This window comes from Excalfactoria chinensis, chromosome 3 (assembly GCF_039878825.1).
Source record: "Excalfactoria chinensis isolate bCotChi1 chromosome 3, bCotChi1.hap2, whole genome shotgun sequence".
Classification (NCBI taxonomy): domain Eukaryota; kingdom Metazoa; phylum Chordata; class Aves; order Galliformes; family Phasianidae; genus Excalfactoria; species Excalfactoria chinensis.
Window position 1 is genome coordinate 59,813,123 of NC_092827.1, and position 24,014 is coordinate 59,837,136.

At 41.5% G+C, this 24,014-nt stretch overlaps 1 protein-coding gene across 1 annotated transcript; it reads left to right on the plus strand.

Moving 5' to 3' along the window:
* The first annotated feature begins 518 nt into the window (after positions 1–518).
* Positions 519–22,230, plus strand: PPIL4 (peptidylprolyl isomerase like 4). The gene is made up of 13 exons (XM_072333367.1): positions 519–716; positions 1,332–1,399; positions 1,484–1,548; positions 3,623–3,740; positions 4,830–4,972; positions 5,690–5,786; positions 6,536–6,652; positions 7,401–7,525; positions 10,188–10,254; positions 11,419–11,530; positions 12,768–12,864; positions 13,474–13,612; positions 18,797–22,230. The coding sequence occupies exons 1-13, from the start codon at positions 647–649 to the stop codon at positions 19,013–19,015; spliced, it is 1,437 nt and encodes a 478-aa protein (XP_072189468.1). The 5' UTR covers positions 519–646; the 3' UTR covers positions 19,016–22,230.
* Positions 22,231–24,014: the final 1,784 nt, after the last annotated feature.

Here is a 24,014-nt window from a genome sequence, read left to right on the forward strand (position 1 = left end):
CTGGACTGCACTGGAAATAGTGTGGCCAGCAGGAGCAGGGAGGTAATCATCACCTGTACTCAGCTTTGGTGAGGCCACATCTTGAGTACTGTGTTCAGTTTTGGGCCCCTCACTGCAAGAAAGACATTGAGGCCCTGGGATGTGTCCAGAGGAGGGCTACAAAGCTGGTGAGGGGTCTGGAGCACAGGCCTTATGAGGAGCGGCTGAGGGAGCTGGGATTGTTCAGCCTGGAGAAGAGGAGGCTCAGGGGAGACCTTATAGCTCTCTATAACTTCCTGAAGGGAGGTTGTGATGAGGAGGGGTTTGGCCTCTTCTCCCAGGCAACAAATAGGACCAGAGGAAGTGGCCACAAGTTGCACCAGAGGAGGTTTAGATTAGACATGCTCTTATGGCCTCCGGGTGCTAAGTACTCCCTAACTGCCGCACGGGGTGGCTCAAAAGCAGCCATCGAAGCTCGCTCGGTGCCCAGGCTGAGAGTAAGCCGGCGCTGGCTCGAAGGTTCGCGCACTGACGCAGTACCGCCTACCCCAGGCGCCCTGCACAGCCCGCGAAGCGCGGCCTCCTCCGCGCCGGCAGGGGGCGCCCCCGCAGCGGGTAGAGTCGGATCGGGCCGGGCCGGGTCGGGCCGGCGGAACGGGTAGCGGCCATGGCTGTGCTGCTGGAAACCACGCTGGGCGACCTGGTGATCGACCTCTACACGGAGGAGCGGCCCCGCGGTAGGGGCGCGGAGGGCCGGGCCGGGGGGAGCCGAGCGTTGGGTGGCGGCGGTGCGGGTTATGGGGCCGGGACGGTGCGTGGGACGCCGCCGTTTGGCGCCCGAGGTTGTAGCCGCGCATCGGCTGCGTGTATTCCCTGTGGGGAAGGGTCCGAGGCCTGGTGGCTTCCTTTAGTGTGCCCAGCCCGGGCTTTGGACCTCCGTCCTGGAACCAGGTCCATTGGAGGGTCAGAGGTTTTGTGGTATCCGTGGGTCTCTGAAGCATTCACAAACACCGACTGCTGAAGGAAAGCTTGTTTGTCTCTAACAGTGTGTTTATACGTGTAACACGTACTGAAAATATCCATCAGTGAGAATGTTTGGCACTGAAAAGCAGCAGCGGCCTTCTTTCCTGTCTGCTCTGAAGGAACCGGGGACGGGAAATGCGTTCCTGCGTAACCAGCTCTATTAAGGGGACCTTACAACATCTCTGATAGTGCTTGTAAGGCCTGTGTTGCCACGTCTTCACACACCTGTCCCAAAAGCAGTTTTGTACACACCGAGTCATAAATCTATTGCATCTGTTCTTCTTAGAGCCAGGGTTTTCTTCACTAAATGTGAGTATCATTTCTTGCAGCTTGCCTGAATTTTCTGAAGCTCTGCAAAATCAAGTACTACAACTACTGTCTTATTTATAATGTGCAGGTGAGTATTCTCAGTTTTTTTGTGTGTGGTGTTTGTTTAAACTCATGAACGTGACGGTGTCTTATGTATTCTGCTTTGTGACAGAGAGACTTTATCATACAGACGGGTGACCCCATGGGAACTGGCCGTGGAGGTGAATCCATATTTTGGTAAGTAAAACGTCTGGCGTTTAATCAGCAGAGAAGTTGCGAGGGAGCAAAGGGTTGCACTTGGATTGTTTTCAGCGGAACTGTTGCTTGGAAGTAAAACTGCTGATGAATAAGCTTCTTTGGCTATTCCAGCTGAATGCTTCTTTAGTTCCTACGCTGCTTTTGACCATTCAGAAATGTTTTATCTCCGACCTCATTCTATCTCCGACCTTAGAAACAAAGTTACAACAAGCTGTATATAAATTTCTATTCATTTATGAGTGACCAGATAAGTAGGTTTGGTTTTGTAAGATGAGTACCATAACTACATGCTCTATAGAAGGCATAATCATTGGCAGCTTGCTTATATGTATTTTTCATAACAGAATGTATTTAGCTGGGCAGGTGGAGAACACAGAGGCTGTGCTTCATTTCCACTGTGCGTTCTTACACCCTAAGCAGTCCTGCTGTCCTGAAAACTTACCTGAGTTCATCTTAATCATGCTGAATGTATTCTGGGAAGTCAGTTTCCTTGTTAAAAACATTAGTGGTCATGAATGTAAAGGCTGAAGAGATTTGCATAGCTATGGTGGAACTTGTAAAATATGTGTGTTCTGTATGTTTCATCCTAGAATCATAGAATATCTTAGGTTGATAGGGACATTAAAGATCACTGAGCTCCAATCCTCTGCTGTAGGCAGAGTTGCCAAGGATTCCTTCAGGATTTTAAAGGATTCATTTGAAATTGCTGTTAAAAATAGAATGAAAATCGCAGAGCTGAACTAAAAACCTGAAGTGGTGGAGAACACAGTATGCTGAGATAAATAGCTCAGTTTGAACAGAGCTAGTGTTGCTAGACTAGTGTTGACTTCTCTGTCTGACCTGTCAGAGCTTTTGAATAGCAAACTTTGAGCTTGTGAATCTGTCATGAGTTTGGAAGCAGTTTAATTGTGCTAAGCCGATGCAAGTCTGGGTGTGTATGCTTACTAGGCCTAAGCTGTTTCTGCTCTGCGTGTGGGTAGATGAAGTTTGTTATGATGCTGTTCAAAGAAGGATGGTTTTGGACCATTAGGTGGGGAAGGGCTGTGTGATAAGGCAGTGGTGGATACTGTCCTGCTGCTAGCATGGGGAACAGCCGTGTTCACTCCTGCTGAAGTCCGCAGAACTGACATTACTGTTCTTGCTACCCTGGAAACTGTTGCAGGGAAACTTTAATTAAAATATTCTCTTCGTACAGACTTGCAGCTGTTTAGCAAAATAAGTTCAAACACGATATTATTGCTTAAGTTTGGACAGATGTGTATATTGATCACCTCTCCATCAATTGTGGAGAGAGGCAAAAATCAAGAATAGACTTCAAAAATGAAAATCATTGTAATGATTTGCTGTATCCTATGTATGTTAAGGTACTGTGTACAGTTCTCTATGTATGATGACCTGAGTGTACAGGCTGGTTTAGTGGCTTTCTGTCTGTTACGGAAGGGAAATTTGAAGCATAAAATGTTATGGTTTTACAGCATAGGGTTAATTTATTTTGATGAAACCTTCTTATTGAAGGATGTATTTCCTACTTGCCTTAGAAAAATGTTATGTGCTGCATTAGAACCATATAAACAAGCCTCCAGAAAACCTTTGTGAAAGACTTCAGGAAAAAAAAAGAACAACTGTTTTCTGTAATATAAAGTATATTATATAAGTGCACATGTCCATAAAAATATGTACAGATACAATGTAAATTCTGGTTGTATTGATAGAATCACAGAATCACCAAGGTTGGAAAGACCTCCAAGATCATCCAGTCCAACCATCCACCTTTCACTACTATTTCCCCACTAAACCATCCCAGTACAGCATTTAAGTGTTTCATGAGCAGCTCCAGGGATGGTGACTGCCATCTCCCTGAGCAGCCTGTTCCAGTGTCTGACCACTCTCTTAGAGAAGAAGTATTTCCTAATGTCCACCTAAATCTCCCTTATTGCAAAGGTCCATATTAAAAACAACAACAACAAAGTTTTATTTTTCTGTTTTACAACGTTTGTTTATCTGACTTTTAAAAATTCATTCTCTTTGTAACATGTTTATTATATATTTTCAGTAAACTGTATGGTGATCAAGCTAGATTTTTTGAGGCGGAAAAAGTGCCAAGAATTAAGCACAAGAAAAAAGGAACAGTGTCAATGGTGAACAATGGCAGCGATCTGCATGGATCACAGGTCAGCGTACAGGGCTGGGAGTAAGTCTGGGTACACATCTAAGTAAGAAAAATGAAAATTCCTTGAATTGGCAACATTGCCTACAACGTATTATCATAGAATCACAGGATCATGGGATGGTTTGGGTTGGAAGGGTCCATTAAGATCACCTGGTTCCAACCCCCTGCTATAGGCAGGGACACCTCCCTCTAGAACAGGTTGCTCAAAGCCTTATCCAGCCTGGCCTTGAATGCTTCCAGGGTGGGGACATAATGTGGTCAAAAGGCCTGTACATCAGAAGGCTGTAGATGAGTATTTTTCATTGTGTTCCAGGCACCAATATTTATTTGATTACTGAGAAGAGGTTGAAATGCTCAGACTCAAATCCTGTCCTAGAAAGATTTGATAAATGTTGTTAGAATTCAATTCTCTATTTTTTTTCCCTTCTGTTTATTCACTTTTGTTAATGACGTTATATGATTTAGCTGATCTATGGGGTGGGCAGGAAAAAACCTGTTGTTTGATGTTCCATCTTATTTGGAAACTGAATTCAGAATTTGTATGTATGATCCTGTCGCATTAATGCACGCTTTAATATTTTCTCCAAAATTATTATAAAACAGTTCTTGAAAGCGATGTTGCTTCCAGTTCATCTGTGCAAAGCTTTTTCTGTGGGTGTGTTCAAGCCCTATCTCACGTACTGATATTGTTTCTCAATAATTATTTTGGATGTATTTGTCACTTTTATGGGTTAAAATGCCTCACATGAAACATTTGAATTGAAAAATGATATATTTTTTTTACATGACAACTTAAAAAAAAAACAAACCCTGTAGTTCTATTCCACTTGGAGCTTGTTGTGATCTCTGGAGTTAATTTTCCTGCTTCTATGCATTGTAAGTAAATACAAATAAAAAGTGTTATATAGCCCTTTATGAAGGCACAATGGCATTTGTATTTACAGTTAAGAATGCAGTCTGCTAGTATGTATGCAGGCACGTGGCAATAAATGCAGCTCCCACTAGCATCGCCATAGCTTCCTTGTGGGGAAAGAACAATTCCAGGAAAAAAAAAGAAGTACTGTGGATGATTTTGTATCTTCTTTTGTAGTTTCTAATTACAACAGGGGAAAACCTGGATTATCTGGATGGTGTGCATACAGTATTTGGAGAAGTGACTGAAGGCATGGATGTATTGAAGACAATTAATGAGACCTTTGTGGATAAGGATTTTATTCCGTATCAAGATATCAGGTGTGGTTGCATTCAACCTCACTTTTTGAGGAATATGTCATAATCTAAGAAATTAATCTTTTTGGAAACGAATATAGCAATAGAAATTGACTTGTATGTGGTATCTAAAGTATTCTATTATCGTTGTATTATTGGTAAAATGCTTCATAATCACGTCTTAATAGGAATTTCTTGTAAAAGGAACTTAGTATTTATTATGGAAGTACATAATGAGTTAATATGAGTTGTGAGCCATAAATCTGTAAATCAGTGTGGACGTGTTCTCATGTGGACTCTGCGATTTATATAGAGTTGTTTAAGACCTCTGTGAACTTGCAGAACAGGCCTGGAAGTGTCCAGCCTAAACTGTAAGACACTGAGCTGGTGATGGACACCAGAATAATTGGTGGTTGTTCTAAGCAGTATTGCTCCTTTCGATTCTTTTGTGAATTCTTTGTATAGTTCAAGGAATGAGGAAGCAGCAAAAAGTTAAAATATTGCTTGATATGAGACTCTGCTGGACTATAGACTGGAAATAGCTCTCTAAGAAAACAAACAGGTACTAAAATAAGAAGACATATATGAAAAGGTGCACCTGTTGCCTTTACAGAATCATCAGTTCTAGTATTTACAAGCATATACTATATTGGACTTTTTGAGATATAGCTGGGAATCACCAGGGCTGGTTTCTTTTTATTTGCTTGTGACTGAGCTGATCTTGATGTTGCTTTCTTTTAGGATAAATCATACAGTAATTCTGGATGATCCATTTGATGATCCACCTGACTTGCCTATTCCTGATCGCTCACCAGAGCCTACTAAGGAGCAGCTAGATGTGAGTCTTTGTGATGGCTTCTTGGAGAAAGGTTGGGAGAAAAAATGTACTGAATAGATCCCTGTTAGACACCAACACAGACTTTGTCAAAATCTTTAATACTTTGTAAATTCTTTAGCATAGGAGGATAAGAGATGCTCTTCTCCTCTGCCGGCTTGAGTTCCGATACCTCAAATGCTTGTCTTCTGTTTGGGGATATTGCTGGGTTTAATCAAATGTCTATTTAATCTATCAAGAAAATGATAGAAGGAAGGGACTTGGGTGACTTGTCCTGTGGTGGGAACGAGTTTGGAAAGCTGTATTTCAGATTTCTAATTAAAGACTGTTCAAGCACAACATTCAGAATGTTCACCTCTGGTAGAACACAAATATTACTAAAGGTTTTTAATGTGAAATTGCTTGTTGTTGGTTCTCTTTTCTATGAGAAATGTGCTGTTTGTATTTCAGTGTAAGTACTCTTGGTCGTTCTTTTGAGTTATGTCTATCTAGATTAGAAATGAGCTGATATTTGTGGTGAGTTGTTGAGTATGAGATGGAAGTGTAAAAGAGTTTAGAAGACCAAACTGTGTTCAGTTCAAATTGGGCCTGAAAGTTCATATGTAGTTTATGGTGCCTAAGACCATTTCTGCACAGATGGATCGCTGGAGCATTTCTCTTGTCTTGAGGGGAAAAAATGTTATCCAGGTAATATTTGGAAATTGAGAACTTTTGGCCAGGAGTTTAATTAGTTTTTTCCTTAATTTTTTCAGAGTGGAAGAATTGGAGCAGATGAAGAAATTGATGACATGAAAGGACGGTCTGCAGATGAAATAGAAGAAGTTCAGGCAGAAAAAGAGGCAAAAACTCGTGCCATTCTTCTGGAAATGGTGAGCATCATTTTCTGTTTACCTTTCTGGTGTTATTTCTGCTTCTGTATATGCACATGCCTCTTCTATTATGTCTAGAAAGATGTGTATTATTTATCTTGAAATAGCTGATATGATGCCATGGCTCAGAATCTGCTATTACCTGTCTGTGGTACAATGAAAAGAAGTAAGCATGAGCACTTGATCTTTGTGACTTGTAGGAAGTGGTTTTCTGGTAAAACCAGTGCTGTGTCATTTTCAAGGCCAGGAGGAGGCTTTATAATAACTCATTAGGAATGCATCCAGTTTTGAAACTAACATACATAAATGGACTGCTGAATGTCTCTTAATCCCCCAAAAAGGTTTAGCCTGCATGGGAGAGAGCTGAGCAAACTTGAAATAAACACTTCACAGTAGTGGCACTGAGTTTATGTTAATCCTATGTGTAATGGCTGGCTTCTTTCTGTGGGATTATCTGAAGTTTAACATTAGCCACAGTGTTGCAGAAGATCTACAGCTGTGTGTTCTTGTTTCGCATCAGCATTGGGCCACTGATCTGTCTTCTGGGTAAAGCTGTCTTGAAAAAAACAAATACAACGAAAAGGCAAGGGGGAATGTGAAGTGGTGTGGTAATGGGTACTGCTGGGTAGTGTGCACCTTCCGTCTTTCTGAGCAAAGTTGTATGAGTTTAATTTCTCATCCTTACTAAGCTAGGGTGAACTAAAATTTATGGACAGAAATGATGAAAGTCTATTCCTGAACCCCACAGGTGGGAGACTTACCAGATGCAGAAGTCAAGCCACCAGAAAACGTGCTGTTTGTTTGTAAACTGAATCCCGTGACCACAGATGAAGACCTAGAGATAATATTTTCACGATTTGGTCCGATTAAAAGGTAATTATTGTAATGTGAAACAGAGCTTTCTTAAAACTGAGCATGATACGCATCAATCTTATTTAGGTCTAGCTATTAAGTAGTTATTCTGATGTGTCTAGTAATTTACCCTCTGTCAGACCGCAGCAATGGTGATACAAAGTCACATCTCGCCAGCTGAAGATCCTGTCCCTACAGTAGCTTTAAGGGGAAATACAGGAGCAAGTGAGACAGATATGGTCCTTTCCCCGTCCCCCACCCTCTCCCTCCTTTCAGTAGCTTACAGCTCAGCCACTACATAAGCTAGAAGCAGCCTCTGGGTGGGTCGTTGTTTTTTTCTTTGTGAGAGTTTGTAGAGTTCTGCATAAAGCAGTACACATCTGTAGCAACCACTATGTTGTTTGTTGAGGTGTTCCCTATACCTGTTGCCTTTTTCAGTTCTGAGCTTGGCTCCTAGTAGTTGCAGTTGGTTTCCTCTTAAGTTGGAGTTAAAAGATGTGCAGTGAAACCTACTGCCTTGCAACTCTCTTATGTATATAATCCCAAATCAGCTTTTGTTTTCTGGTTAAGTGTACAGCTCTAAGTACTTTGTAGAGAAGTTTTCCTTCCCTTGTTTTCCTTCTTCTCAGCTTTTTTTGATTCTTCTGTTTTCACCTCAAGATGAGAGGACCAGAACTGCTTACAGCATTAAAGAAAGTACAGTTTTAGTGGCACAGGGATATTCTCCACTTTGCTTCCAGTACCTTTTCTAATTACCCCTGGGGCTGTGAATGCTTTAAAACCTGGGCTGTTTTCACGGTGTTGATTTCACACACGCACACAAAAATGACACAAATTATAGAGTATTTCTCTTTAATGGTAATTGCCAGCTCAGATTTTATGTTTTTTTACAAGGCACAATCAGGATTTTTCCTTCCATACTCATCTGACTGTATCTATCTGCACTGATTGTCACGTTCTACTTAGTTGTTCAGTTAGACTCCTAGAACTTTGCAATATTTTTTTTTAGTCTTTAACAATTTAATACTATCAGCAAACTCCATGAATGACCTTACTTTCCCTAAGAGAGAATGACTATTTACTATGCCTTGCACTTGCTTATTAGTATAATCATCTTGTATGCTTTTATTACTTAGTTTCTCCCAAAATCTTTGTTGCAGGAATTTATTAGAATTTCCAGAGGCATTTCAGAAGTGTATCACTATGCCTTTAAGAAACTTTAGTTGGGTGTCTTGAGGTGGTCTCGAGTAGGTCCTGTTTATTCACATGCTCACTAAGTCAGTCTTGTGTTCTTTTTCTGCTGGTTTGTGCAGGACTGGCGGCAGGCATACAGACCTGCAGACTACCAGATCCTTCCCTAGACTCTGTAGGATGTATGTGAGAAGTTGGCTTTGTGTTGCCATCCTTACAACCGGAGCATAATTTCTGGATGTCCTAGAGATTTTTTACAGCTTTTTTCTCTATCAGTTTGTTTAGTAAACTCTTCTGTAGTCCTTCCACTTTCAGATAAATCCTCTTAACAAAGAGAAAGGATATTGCACAAGTCCTGCTTTCACAAAATCACGGACTGCCCCTTAGTTCTCACCCACAAGCTCTCCTCTGGATCATTGTTCACCCTCAGGTGGAGCTTGATACCTTCTAGTTGCTCTCTCACATAAAGAGCAACTCTGCTGCATTGCCTTGCTGGCATGACTTTCCTGAAAAGGGCAAAGTAATCCATGACAGCGCTCCTGTTGCACAAGCTGTCCCACCTTGTCTTCATGATCACAATAAGGTCATGGCTCTGTGACCCCATACAGGTCTCTAGTTCTTCCTGTTTGATTCTCATGCTGCGTGCATTAGTATACAGGCACTTTAGGGAAGAAGAGGGTGCAGGTATCCCTGGAGGGATTCATTCTTCTCAATTAATGGCTGCTGCAAAGAATTCATATAGCTTGTCTGGGTAGTCTTTGCCCCTTTTTCTTTTTCTCATCTTGACCATCTTGTGGATCATGTGTTAAATCCTAGTGTATCAGTTGCTCAGTGCAGATGAATGACATTCAATTCTCACATTGATATCCCATTTACTGTACTTGTTGACTCTTTCAAACTCTGTGACCAGGATTCTCATGTTATAAGAAAGAGTTTGACGGTACTTATGGAACACTACAATTATTCTCATTTTATTCTTCCTAATCCAGTAGTTTAGGCTTCATATTTTTGCTCAGTGAGCTTCTTGATAAGGTGGCTGCTAATGAGCTGCCCTCTAAGAAGAGGAATTTGTCACTGTGTCTATTTAAACTTTCCTTTTCCTTTCTAAAACTGGAACGTGAGGTTTATTTTCTTCCACTAGTGAAATGCAAAAGACTTGATCACCAGCAGTATGTTGGCAAATAATATTGTTTCATCTGAATTTCATCCCTAGCTCTACAATTCATCCATACCTCACATTTGAAGTTAAGAACTTGTGAGTTCAGTGTAATAGTTACTCGGTTGATTAATGTCATGTGTGCTTTCTCTGTGCAGAAACACTACCACCTTACCAGGGGTCTCGGAATCAACTGTTACAATACTTCTTAGGCCTGTTTTGGTTTTTTTTACTTTTATATTTTACATGTTACTCCTCCTTTTAATCAATGCTTGCCTGTCCTATGCTTCTTGCTCCAGAAGCACTGATGTTTTAATTTCATGTCAATTTTTTCAGCTGTGAAGTGATTCGAGACTGGAAGACCGGTGAATCTCTTTGTTATGCTTTCATTGAGTTTGAAAAGGTATGTGCAAGGTGGAATAATACAAAGATGGGAACAGATATTCAAAAGGTTATATATAGGGAAAAACCTCACCAATACAGATGCCTTCACTGGGAAATGCTGAGGCAGTCTCCAAGAGATGCTGCTTTAGTGGTGGTCAGCCCTTAAATGAGGTCTAGAGGAGGTGGAGTCAGGCTCCACCCCTTCCAGGAGCACAGCTAAATTACTCTCACCTGTGCTCCCACAGCTGACCCGACATTTGCCTCAGCTGATTAATCAGAGGTTCAGGCTGTGATTACCAATTTCCCATGCAGTATAGTTTTTCATTATGCTGTGTGTAGATTTTGCTTATGAAAGTATACTTCAATATATTTCAGTATACTTCCATTTAAGAAGAACAGTAAAATCTTCAAGTGTGGGGTAGTTATCATTTTCTCTTACTGTCTAAATTACAGATGTTGAAGACCCTAAACCAGGCTGTGAAAGCCTAGCGATACCAATACATACTTAGCCTGTCTTGAAGCCAGTGGGTTTGGAGTAGGTCCTTCTATTTCCCAGAGCACACTTTGTAACAGTTTTAAAGAGTAAAAGAAGGGAATTCTAGGGGAAAATGGAGGAGTGCTGCATAAAGAGAGGAGAAAGAATTGAAGATGGTAGATGGATGTTTGCAGTACTCTACCCTATATTCGGTTTGTAAATTGTGTCAGCTTTAAGCTACTTTTACAGTGATTATTGATAGAAGTTTTCTTTATGGTGTATAACTTATTTACAGAGACTTTCTGATAGTCTCTAATCTTTGAGGAAAACTAGACAACACTGGAGAAGTCAGAAGACTTTTTAGCCTGTGTGCTTTAAATAGAACTTCCATTACCTACGTTGTTGTTGTCCTTTTTTGCCTGTCTTTTTTTGCCCTAAGTGTTACCCGTACTTTTTAAAGTGCTGAAATAAAATGAAAAAGAAAAAAAAAAAAAAGATGGAATTTGGAATGTTTACATTGGGACGAAGCGTAATTATTTCCTTTGAAATGGCACAATGCAAGAACTGCTGTGGTTTGGGCAAAGTACTCTGTGGAATGTTGTTTGGGAAATGCGTGCCAGTGAGCAGTTGAGTTTGTGTTGGAGCTCTCCAGTGAATACTCTTATGAAATAGTCACGAGTGTGTGTTTTCCGGAACTGTTAATATCAGGAGGAAGACTGTGAGAAAGCCTATTTCAAAATGGACAACGTGCTGATAGATGACAGACGAATACATGTGGATTTTAGCCAGTCTGTTGCAAAGATTAAGTGGAAAGGAAAAGGTAGGTACACTTGTGATTCTTTGACTCATAATTTAATAAGGTGTGACTTCTGAACTATAAATAATTACGTAAGGAGAAGCAATTAAGAGTTTAAATCATCTCATTTTGGAGGACATGGATTTCCCTGCAACATATGGAACACAGAGCAACAAAATTTCTAGCACTTCACTTCTTCCAAAAGGAAGAGTAGAAGGGTTTCCTACTGCTGCATTAACTGGGTAGGTCTGAAAGTAAAAATTATGTTACCATAGATTGTCTTTTACCAGATGGATTTTTGCCAGTTTATCATGAGCACCTCATCTCAAACTTGGAAAGTGATGCCTTTGAGATGCTTACTAGCAACATAGTATAGCAGTACATTGTTGTTTTCTGGGTACTTTTCATTATTCAGTGTGTATCAATTGAAGGTACAGGACAAAAAGTGAGTATTTAGGCTAGGATTATCACCTCTGTAGGGAAACTCTATTGTATAGCTTGTGTTAGCCTGCATTAACTGAATGACATGGAATTTCTTTATGCGGGACATCATAGATCTAAATTTTCTTAAATACTGGAGAGCTAATTATACTGTCATTTTCTTAGGCTTATCTGGTACCCATAGGATGCCCTAGGTAAAGTTCTCTCATTCCCCTTTGGTTGCTGTTTCTAACCTAGCCGTGCAGTGGTGCGGTTTCAGGTGTGACCGGGAGATGGCAGTACGTTGCTAAGAAATAGTGTATTGAGAGCTGCTATTGCCAAGTGAATGGGACAGAAACTGCACTCTGTAGTGTCCCTCTTAGATCAAGTCATAACACTTTTTGGATAGCTTGTAAATTCAGAATGGAGACCTTCAGCTGTCTCAGAGGTTTCCCTTTTGCACCTGAGCGTAGAAAATAATGAAGGTAGTCTTTAGGAAACAGAATTCTAAGTAATGTAACATAGGTCCTGTAGAGAAAGAGGGACTGAAGCAGTTTTTAAATCCTGCTTAGTGATACTGTTCATATTAATTTTCACTGCACATGAGTGAGGAGAAAGCCATATGCTTTTTTAATGAGATCTGCAAGCAAGAGAAGCATGGAGTCGTGACTTGTGCTACACACTTCTACCCTGTCACCCAGATGTCATTATTGCTTCTGGAACTATGAATCTCTACAGGGCTAGGAAGAGACCTCTGACTCATAGATGGAACGCAGTGGTAGATGTGGCTCTTGTTTATGTTTTGGTATAGTTCTGCCAACTGTTTTTTTCCTGCCAACAGGTGGGCAGTACACCAAGGATGATTTCAAAGAGTATGAAAAGGGACGTGATAAAACTTCAAAATTTGCTCTAAAAGAGAAGGTGAAACCAAAGCAGGAGTATCCTTTTTCAGTCAAAGGTACTTTTTGTGCCAGGGAGAGCTTATGAAAGCAGACTGGGAAAGATTTCATATTATTAAAGCTTGCGAAGTGGATGTTTTTGCTACCACTTTGTATAACCATCTCATGTTTGAGATAGAATTAAGCATTTTGCCTTTTTCATATGATGACTTCTGTGAATTTAATGAAATCAGAATATACTGTTTCACTTTTGTGTTTTATTCAAGTAATTACTGTTTCCTATTTAGAGCCATAGAGTGGCATAAGGCATAGCAGAGTTTTTTGGTTTTGCCTGGGACCTACTGAATCCACAGTGAAAGAACAGTAATAACTAAACTATGTTTTGCGATCCTGTTTTCCTTGTGGTGGAAACAGAAAGCAGAAAACTGTAACTTGTTCAGAGATCCACAGATAGGAAAAAAATTAAAGAATGAGATCAGGCTGTACAGTTTGTCAGGATAAGATTCAGCTGTTTTGGAGCAGGTGAATTTTTCAGTACCTTTATGTCTTAGTTAACCCCGTCTGGTAAACTGGGGTTTGTTTCCTGTGTGAACTTCTCTGTTCCTATATTTATTGAGTAACAAATCCGATCTTAACCAATATTATCAGTGCCAAGTATGACCTTGTGCTAGATGAGGAAGAAGAAGAATCTCAAACAAGTCAGTCACACTTGGCTAAAAAACAGAAGAAGAAAAAGCACTACCACTCTGAAGATGAAGAAGATGACAAGAGGACCAAAAAATACAAGGTACTCAGCTCTTGTTGAATTAATGATTTAATGATTTAATCTTGTTGATTAATGATTTTGTTGCTCTAGTAAGAGGAGCCAGGAAGAAGCAGTCTGATTTTCAACTGAGGACCTTTTGTGCAAAGTCCCACAAAGTACAGCAGCTGTAAATGTACAGAAGGCTAATGTCAGTATACAATTATGAAGGAGGTTTCCTGGGTCTTTCTGGACTTCAGAAGAGAAGCATGTCTGAGTGGCTTTTTGACAAAGCATCCTAAGTGGCAATGTAGCCTCCCATAGGGTAGAAGATCTTCAGCATTTTGAACCTGCTATTCCCAGTCATAGACCAGAAGTTCATGAAATTTCATGAATGCAGACTGTTTCCGATGTTCTTGCCAAGACTTTGTGTGTTGGCTTTCTCCCGTGTGGAATCAGAAACACAGTCTCTTTGCATTGCCTGTTTATTTATTTATTTTTTTAAGTTGTTTTGGAAGTGTTTGTATAAAATCTGTGTGCCTGTTTGCTTGGACCCAGATTGTGCTAGCATAAAGTGTGCTGTAAGGCAGGCTGTGGGGAAGGCTATGAGAAGGCAGTGGTTCTGCCGTTCATTCATTTCACTGCAGCCTCTGTGGGGTCAGCATTTGCACATTTTTCTGAACCTGACATAGTCAAGATGCTGATGTTTCATGGGAACTGAATGCTTGCAAGAGGGTCAACTAGTTTGAGCACTAGGAAGAGGTAAGCTAAGCAGAAAATATATGCATCCAGTATTTTAACAGTGCAAGTTTTGAGTGAGAACAAAGGTGTTTTCAGGCAGCTTTGCAGAAAGTGATAATGTTCCAGCTACAGTAAATAGAGTCATCCTGGCATGTATTTAGAGTACAGCTGTAAGTGCTGTGTGCACGGGGCACATGTGATTCTGTTGTTGCATCACTTCGTGCTGTGATTCTAAAAATAATTTTCTCACAAACACTGGCAATGTTTTGCCATTTTGCATTGCCACTCTTTTGCTCAGTGGTGATGCTCGTCTTCTAATTACTGCTTGTGTACTAACTGGACTGGGATCCTTTGGATGGAGGGAAGGATCTGGTCAGATAAGTCTGGAGCATAGAATGTTTGCAAGGGGTCTGCCTTCATGTTTGTTTGGACTTCCTCTATTCTTTTTGGCTGATTGACAATGTGTATTCAACATTCTTGCAACGAATATGTTTTGATGTAAAAGCTGCACTTGAAGGTTCAGAAAATACACATATAGAACTGGCTGGTCATGCGTTATCAGCAGAGAACACTTAAAAATGTGGGTGTAGTGCTCAGGAACATGGTTTAGCGAAGGGTTGTTAGTTGGAGTTAGTTAGTTAGGGTAGGATGGTTTGGTCATGGATGGACTCAATGATCTTTAAGGTCTTTTCCAACCTGAGTGATTCTGTGATTCTAAAAGTCGTTCAGATGTCTCTTCACTGTGCTCACGTTCACTGTTTGTCTCTGCAAACATTCAGTAAGTGTTGCTGAGTGTCGCTGAGTGTCAGTTTTTCTGCATGGAGGCATTCATTAACACACCTTTGCTCCATATGTTTTGGAGTATTGGTGGGAAGGTTCAACCTCTGTTGCCAAGTCTCTGACATCTACCTCTGTTGTTGTGTACCAACACCGTAAAATAGGAGGCATTACTTTTGGAGCAGCTGTTGTAAAAGAATATAATGAAGTTTTTTGTTCCGTTATATCCATTATTCTAATTATTAGTAATTTTTATTAAAACATTTACAAAAGAGAGCAGCAAAACCATAGAACTAGTGGGATATGTGACCCTGGTTTTGTGAAACTAACGCATCATCCAGGTGGTTGCACCTGATGGCAGTGGTTGCAGTTCTCAGTGAGCTCTCAAGGTGTATCAGATTTGTGATGAAATTTTACTCTTCTTGTACTTCATCCCCCAGATGGGCATGGCGTACTTAGTTCCACATAGAATATCTGTGAGCGATTTGAATGGGACCCTTTCCAGATAAACTTTGCTGGCAGCTTAGCACAAAACAGTACAGAACTTTTTGGATCAATGGTAGCATGTTTAATATAAGCAAGCAGTTTTCCCTTAAACCTGTCTTAGAAGCAGCAGAAACATTTGAGGTAAAAAACTTGAAATCAAAGCAACAGCTAACCTAGCACAGTCAATTGCCAAAGATCACAATGACTGTGCATCACATACAAACTTCTATCCTTAATCTCTGGTATGGCAGAGATTTTAAATGACACAGAACAGAGTCCAGTAATAGAAAGTTCTGGCAACCGAAATTGAAGTTGGTGCTACCCGCTCCAGCTATGACTGAAGAAAAGGGACTTTTGTTTTCTGAATAGTTTCCATGATGTTGAGTTGTTTTTCTGTTCTCTTGCCTTTTTTTTTCTTTTTTTCTGTAGTATATTTTGACTCATCCCCTTTCTTAGTTTGACACCAGTTTCCTGAATCTTCAGCCTCGTAGTTGAATGTTAAGAAGATATTTTTGAACCTTGTGCTGTTTGATTGGATTCCAGAGGGCTGAAGAGGTAGGGTCTTGTGCCTGCTTTTAGTAGGCAACAGGATGTGGGTCTGGAGCAAGAGGCTGCATCAGTGCGTGGGTTTGAGAATAGGATTGGGCAGAGTATTTTGATTGCTTCTGCTTGAGATCCGCATTATGACTGTGCACCCTTAGCAGCTTTCTGGGTCTGTGGAGGAGCATAGCGTATCTGCTGGATTTCTGTTAGACATAGGGTCTCTGAATTTCAGATTTCTGCAGCTTGTCATTTTAGCAAAAATATATTGATCTTTCTGTATTTAATCTCCTGCTCTTACTGCTTATTGGACAGTGTTGGATTAGGTTTGATCAAAATCTCCTTACCGAAAGGCTGTCTCTATTTGTTTGATCCTTTTAACCTTTAATTAGTGTGCTTTTATGTACACAGAGGCAGCGTATTTTATTCTGTGCTTGTAGCCATGGTATTTCAGATGGGTTTACTTTCAACAGTTGTTTGGCACATTACTACTTCTGGCAAAGTCAGTCATGACTTCCAGGGAAGTTTCCTCCCCTCTTTTAATAACCCCTTCTTCATGCGTTCACCAACACAGCACTGGATCACGGCTTATTTGTTGGCTGATCAGAGGCGGTGATCCTGTGCTGGGAAATCTGGATTTCAGCAGTAAGAAAAAAATCTGTTTCTAAGTAGTAGTCTCCTCCTTTAACAGGAAAACAGCATTTTTCTGACTTGGATAGTGCATAAAGGGTTCGATTTCAAATACTATTATTGCTTCTGGTCACGTAGCGTTTTGAAACTTTAACATTTTCTTCTGCCAAAGAATTGAAAAAGATAGAACCTTACTTAAGGGGAAGTAGAACTTTATTTTATTTTATTTTATTTTATTTGAGAATTAAGATGCAATTCACCCTGTTAATTCAAATCGCTCTATGGATTCTTTAGTCTCTGGTGGTATTCTCTGCCGTGCCAACCTTTTTGTGGCACTTGCAGCTTCAGACATGCCCTGTACACCTTTGCCTTAAATGTTTTTTTAAAGATCGTTGTGCTTATCTGGCTCCATGCTCATGTGACTTCTTTAATCCTTTCAGCAAGTTGCCCTTTTCTATGACATTCTAGGCAGGCTATTTGTCATTACATTCAAGTCTACACTAGCTTTTCCCCTTGCAAATGAGGAGTTATGCTTCTAGCTGGGCCAGCAGCCTCTCTCTGATGTTGGTTTTCTAGATTCTATATTGAGAGTTGTTCTGTTTTTTTTCACTTGACTCCCCTTGTGTTCTTCCTCAGCAGCAAAGCACCCTGAAGATGGTAGAGCACTGTGCCCCCCCACCTGCTTTACTGGCCATTTTTTTTTGTCTTGTTCCACTCCGCTCCACAGCTGGGGGTTGGGTTCACCTTCTGATGTTCACTCAGTCCCTGACACAGAGGCATGGAACCCCATTTCCTGTTTAAACATGGAAACCAAGGGTTTGGGGTTCATCAGTAACGTATTGGGTAAAATAGTTATAGAGAAGTCATGTGTAATTCTGCAGATGAATGGGCAAACCTCTTATAAGTAACTGGAAGCAACATCTATTTTTTTGGTTCAGATTCTAAAATCTGTACTGCAGTTTTAACAGTAGTTAACAGTAAAGATGTAGAATAAGCATTTCACTACCAGTGAGATTACTGTCTTCAGCAGCAGCAGAAATTTTTGGTTACATAGATAAAGATCAGATCTGTGACTGCATGTGTGTTGGTTCCTGGGGTTTTGTATTTCTTATTGCAACGGTAGAATTTCAGCATTATCTGCATAACCCTGAAGGCAGTGTTTGCTCTCAGGAGTGTGCTCTGGGGATCGTGCTGGTTGCCACCTTTCTGGATAAAAGCCTGCTCCAAGGAGACTTTCCACTGTTCTTTTAAATAAAGGGGATTTGCTTGTTTGTAAATGTGATTTAGGTCTTAGCCGTACTCTGCAGTGAATGTTACTACACATATTTAGAAAAATGAAAGCTGAAACTGAGAAAGAAATACGATATATGTGGTGTAAACATTTCTCTTAGCTCATAAAATATATTACGACCCCACTAAATGTGACCTGTACTTCCCAGAGTACGTGTTGGTACAAAACTTGCAGGCAGTCGTACCTTCAAAAGTGGCCATTGCCTTCTTAATGCCAAGTTCTATATGTATATTCCTGCAGGATTTGGAAACTGCCTCTTGTATTTTTTCCTTCCTGTGTACCTTAATTGAATAGTAAGAACAAAATAGTTTCTAGCAGTACTTAAAAATGTCAGGAATTGACGTGTTAAAACTCAGTGTTTTTATTAAGAAATTGTTTTGAGTTCTGTGACTTTCCAGGTGAAATGGTAACTTTCAGAAGGATCTTGTTGTTTTAAAGTGCTGTGAGGCTGGGGCCCGTGTGGGTGTTGGTGTTACCACATAGTCATTCCAGCATGTTCTGTGTCATAAATCTATTAGTGTGGCATTTCACAATCTGACAGTCCGTTTCTCCTTCCTTTACTCTGATATGCTGTGTCAGTGATTTTGTACCATCCACCTATTGCTGCAAGCAAAACAGGCGTGTGTATGTGTGAATCTGTTTCAGGTAGTGCTTAATTTTATACAGTTATGGAACCAACCATTCTTGACTCTTTGAAGTTCTTCTTATGCCTTTGTATTGCTTTCCACTTTTGTAATGGAATGTCCATCCAATTTCTTTAACAGGATTCTGATCGAAAACATGAAGGAGATCGCTGTAGAGAGAAGACGAAGAGTGAGAAGAAAGACAGGCATCGGAGTCGCAGCCGATCTCAAGAGAGAAGTTACAGCAAACATAAAGACAAATACAGAGAAGATGTCCGAGTAAGAGACTGGGATAAAAAGAGAGACAGAAGCAGAAGTCCTAAGAAATCAAAAGACAAAGAGAGGTCCAAGTACAGATGATGGAGGAGCAGGAGATACGAGGGAGCTAAAATAGTGTTTTCTTCCTGCATTTACAACATGCTGTCATATGACCGTGCAAATTCAAAGCAGCTACGTTCTGTCAGCTGTTTGACCTTACAGTTCTTTGAATTCCTGGTGTATGACTTGCAGTAAGGCTTGATTCCCAGAAGGTTTTTTGTAATAAAATGTTGAACATTCGTGGAATGATTTGAGTCTCCAATAAGGAATGTTGTCTAAAGCTTCTTGGAAATGTAAACGTGCTAGCAAGTGAATTGCCTACTGAAGGGGCTGCGGGATGTGCTTCCTTTCTGCAAGGAGAATGTGTTTGTCTTTCAGCACTCTTGGATGCTGTGGTAGAGGAGAATGATAGAGGACCTGGAAGTCAGAAATGTTATGTGCGCTCTCCCTTTAAAAAGTGATCTGATACCATTTGTGCGAGCGCTCAGAGGACTGTTTCCTTCTTTTAAAATTAAGAGCTACAGGTTGCCGTAGTCCTGACAGCTCTCATTTGCTGAGAACTGTGCAGCGGTGCTTAAAGGCATTGAAGTGCTGCACTGCTGCTTGCAAGGCTATTGGAAGTGCTGCGCTGTACTAAATCATTTGCACTAAGTTGCTCAGTTGTTGCATAGATCCCTTGCCTGTGTAGTATTATTAGAGGATGCCTCTCAAAACGTCAGGTTTGCTTGCTACTTGACACAGCTGCAGTCACTGTTAAAGATCTTGAGCTCTGTAGTGTCAGGACATCCAGCTGTCGTGACATCAGGCAAGTTATGCTGAAGGGATAAGAAAGAAGAAAGTGGTCATTGGCAGGAAGGCAGAATTTGTAACTTGCACTGCACTTGCCAAAGCCAAGATGGGATTAATTTTCAGGTCCGGTGGCAGAAGTGGGTCAGTTAATAAATCTTCATCTACAAAGGAACACAGGTAATGTTATCAGAGTCTGGGTCTTACTGAAAGTCAGCAGGCTCTTAAATGTCCAATTTGCTCTGATATATAAGACCTGAACGTTTAAATAGTGTTGTTCAGTTTGCATACATTTTAAGAAGGTGCGTGCTCGCCTCTTTATTTCCAGAGAAAGATCTTGTGCTGATAAGAGGGAAAGAGCAGCTATGGGTGCAGTGTTCATCATTTCTTCCTCCATGAAATGTGATGACTCGGAGGAGTCTGGTCTGGTGAATAAGTTTAGCTATTGTGGTTTTGCTGTAGAGTCTGAATCTGTAGTAGGCGTGTAAAGTTTTTATAGGTGGGTACCTCTCATTGGAACTTGATCTGAAGTACAAAACCAAGATCTAAAATACTTGGAGGCCATGAAGAGTTGCAATATGTTGCTCTGCCCTGGCAAGCCAAGAACAGTTCTACTGTGCTTAGTGAATACATTTGAATGCACTGCATGCAGAAAGTGGACTTCAAACCAGCAAACCCCTATGGGAAGGGAAGGCTGCCACTGAAGGAAGAAATTTACTCCATGGTAGAAGATTCTGACTAAGCAGGCCGGGCCAGATGCCTACAGTATTCGGACCCAAACTGAGCAAGGATACCAAAGGGTATCGTGTACAGATAGGAATGTGCTTTCCAGAAACAGCTGCATTCTCTTTGGTTTGTAAAGATGAAGTGTATTTGGCTAAGAGGCTGCCTTTACTCGGTCTCTCCTTTCTAACTTGTGTATATTCCAAAGCACAGAACTGGAAATTCAGTTTCCGTAGCCGCGTCTAAGTTACTGGGGGCTTGCAAGGAAGCCCGCTCTTGGAAGTGTTGGAGCTTGGGGCTGAGAGCTGCACACTGTTCTCATTGAGATTTCTGCCTTCAAAATAAGGTTTCCAGAGAACCCCACAAGGCCAAGACGTGATGCATTTGGAGTAGTGCTGCTGAGGTGGTGTTTTTCTCATGTCCTTTCTGCTTTGTTAAAGAAATGATGTGTGTGCTGGCATGTTGTACTTGGTTCTTCTTTTCAGTAGCATGTTTTCAATATATGAAAAACAGTGACCAAGGTTGACAGGGAGGCGGAGGTGCTCAACAGTGAGGATCTTGCTGTTTTCTGGAAGTGACAGTCATAGAAAAGAAAGTTTCCACTCTGAGGAAAAAGCTGGATTCTTGCTGGACACCCAGGAATCCCTTTCTGTAAAGGTGAAAAAATGACTCAATGGCATGAAGAGTTTTGGCTGCCCTTCCTACGCGTCAATAGATCCCACTCACACCTGTGGGGAGTGGAGCATCTTAAGGTGTTCAGCCTTTCATGACAGCTCTGCATTTGTTCTGCTGTGTGCTCTGCCTGCTGGCTGGTGGACTTCTTGCAGATGAATTCCTGTTCTTCCAAAGCTCACAGATGTGCTCACGATGCTCACTGAGCATAAGCTCGGCTTGAGGTTTGTGTAGGGGAGGGAGCTGACAACACATCAGCTTTCTCGCCCAAACCCCATTTTGTCACGCTGACAGTGCGTCAGCTCCCTGTGGGATGCATGCTGCAGGGTAGTTCTGCACAGTCCTGTGTGTGGTTGGAATAGCGTGCCATGTGCTCGGGGCTGCTGAGAACCTCTGCAGGTACATCTGGCCTGCTTTGCTCTTGTCCAAGCAAACCCGAAGAACTTAGCTGTTTGGACAAGCGTATTTAATTGCACCATTTAAAAGGTTATATTCAAAAGTTTCAAGAGTCTCATAAGTACTTATGAATGTGTTGCTCTTCCTTTTGTTCACCTCATTCTCCTGTAGAGTGTGTGTGTGTGTGTGTGTGTATAAAACTCATGTATTACTGACAAGAGCATTACAGCTTCAGCATGTAGGCTTTCTTGTTAGATGTCTTCCTCAATGGATAATGCTTCTTCTGCCAATCACCTGTTACATACGTAAGAATACTATAAAAAATATACAAATGGTGAAGTTTATCTGTGTGTTATGTAAGTTCATGTTAACATTTCTGTGTCACTTGGTGTCTGGCTGCTATGAAGATACGCTTTCAGTCAGTCAACGAGCCAATGGCTTTCTTCAAGGTGGTGTGGATCTTAAAAGGCTTCAGTGAGCTGTATGAGGTCTATGTAGGTCTACCAAGCATTTGCTAAATCACCGAAACAAGGAAGACTGTTCTAGGAGCTTTCAGAAGTTGAAATCTTAAGCTAAAGAGTGGTAGACTTTTGAACTTGAAACTTGTTTGGGGCTTTCTGGTTTTTAAAGGTACTTTTTATATAAGCTCAGTGGAAAACACTTGACTAATAGCAGGATTTAAAAAAAAATAAAAAAAATTATTGTTTTTAAATAAAAGGAAGACCAAAAATAGTTATTTTACATGGCAAAAACAAGTCGGGTTCCTGCTGTGTCAGATCTTAAGATGGGATTGTAATTTTCCAAGAAGTAAAAGAAGTTGTCCATCGCCTGTAGTGTTCAGATAAATGCCTCTCCCTGCTCTGTGGTCAGGTGCAGACCTCACTACTGCTGCCTGTTCTGTTGGGGGGAAGGTTTGGCAAGCAGATAAAAATACCTGTTCTAAAGACACTGTTTATCAGCCTGAACATGAGGTTGCCTATCAACAGCTTCATGAAGCACTCTGACAGGATTTAAAATGGAGAGCTCACCTTGTACTGTGTAACAATGTCATCTTGGTGAGGGTTGACCAAGAGCCCGGGTTTTGGTGAGGCAGCAGGGAGAAGTCCCTGCCCCATGTGGATTAAGGTGCTCCTGCCAATAGGATTGCATTTATCTGTGTGCCTTATCCTGCCTCTGGTCATGGGGCTGGAGAGTTCTCACTGTGATACTGCGACCACACGCGTTTGTTTGATTTTCCCAGCAGGTGAACTTTTCCGCACGAGGAAGATGGTAATAATGCTTTTCTGTGTTTCTGATGCAACGAATGAATGTTTCCTTTAACAAAGCAAACAACTCATTGGGGTGTGTAGACCAGAGCACCTGCGGCGTTCCCTACTACAGGTTCAAGAGATTGTTTTCCTGTGCTCGGCACGACTTCTTAACCATCACCATCAGGAAGGTGGGGCTGCACAAATCCTCCTGACATGGCAGGCCTGGTCTCCAGGAGCTGCCGCAGCAAGGCTGTTCTGCTTAGAGGTTGATATAATTCTTTCCAATGGCAGCCCATTTGTTTCTCAGTGCAGCAAGCTCTCAAACTTGAGCTCAGCATAGGAACATCCATGAGTTCAGGTTGTTCCCCAGAGAAGGCCTCGCCCACTGTATCTATTTCCTTAATTTCCACAACACCATGGAGAAACGACAGATTGCACTGGGAGCACTCGGTGTGCTTGTCAGCACAAGGAAGCAGCAGAAAGAGGAAACGTCTATGAAACCACGGCCCTGGGCTGGCAAGCGTTTAACTGTGCTGGTGAACAAAAAGGCTGGAGACCATTCTAAAGTCCTGTACAATCATCTGCTTTATGTGGTCTGCTGCCACACACCAGCAATTGCCTCAGTGTGCTCTGCCCAGCTTTAGCAAGGAAGGGTAAGGGTCTGTGCCAGCACCTCACCACTTTTTGGAGAATGAATTTATCCTAACGTCCTACCTGAACCTCCCCTGGTGCAACTTAAAGCCATTCCTTCTCATTCTATCACTATCACTCTGGAGGGGAGGCCAGCTCCCACCTTGGCATGACCTCCTTTCCGGGTAGTTGCAGCGAGCAATAAGGTCTGCACAATCCCAGTTCCCTCAGCTGATCCTCATAAGACTTGTGTTCCAGTATCCTCACTAGATTTGTTGCTGTCCTATGGACGCTCTCCACAGCCTTATTCCCATATTAGAAGAGTGTTTTGCTGAGAAGCGGGAGTTAAAATGATAACTCTGTGATGTCACATGCTCTGCTCTATTGCTTCCCTTTGTTGTTAGCAGCTTGGCAGCTTTCTTGTTCCTCTCTAGTAGCACTTTGTAGTGGTGCTCTGATGAGGATGCCCTTGTGAGGAGCTCTGCCTGGCTCCTGCCCCAGGCTGTGTGGTCTCAGGCTCTGGATGTCCTGCTGAGCTCTGTGTGTTCGGCTGTGTTACGGGTACTCTGGGTAGCATAAAGCTG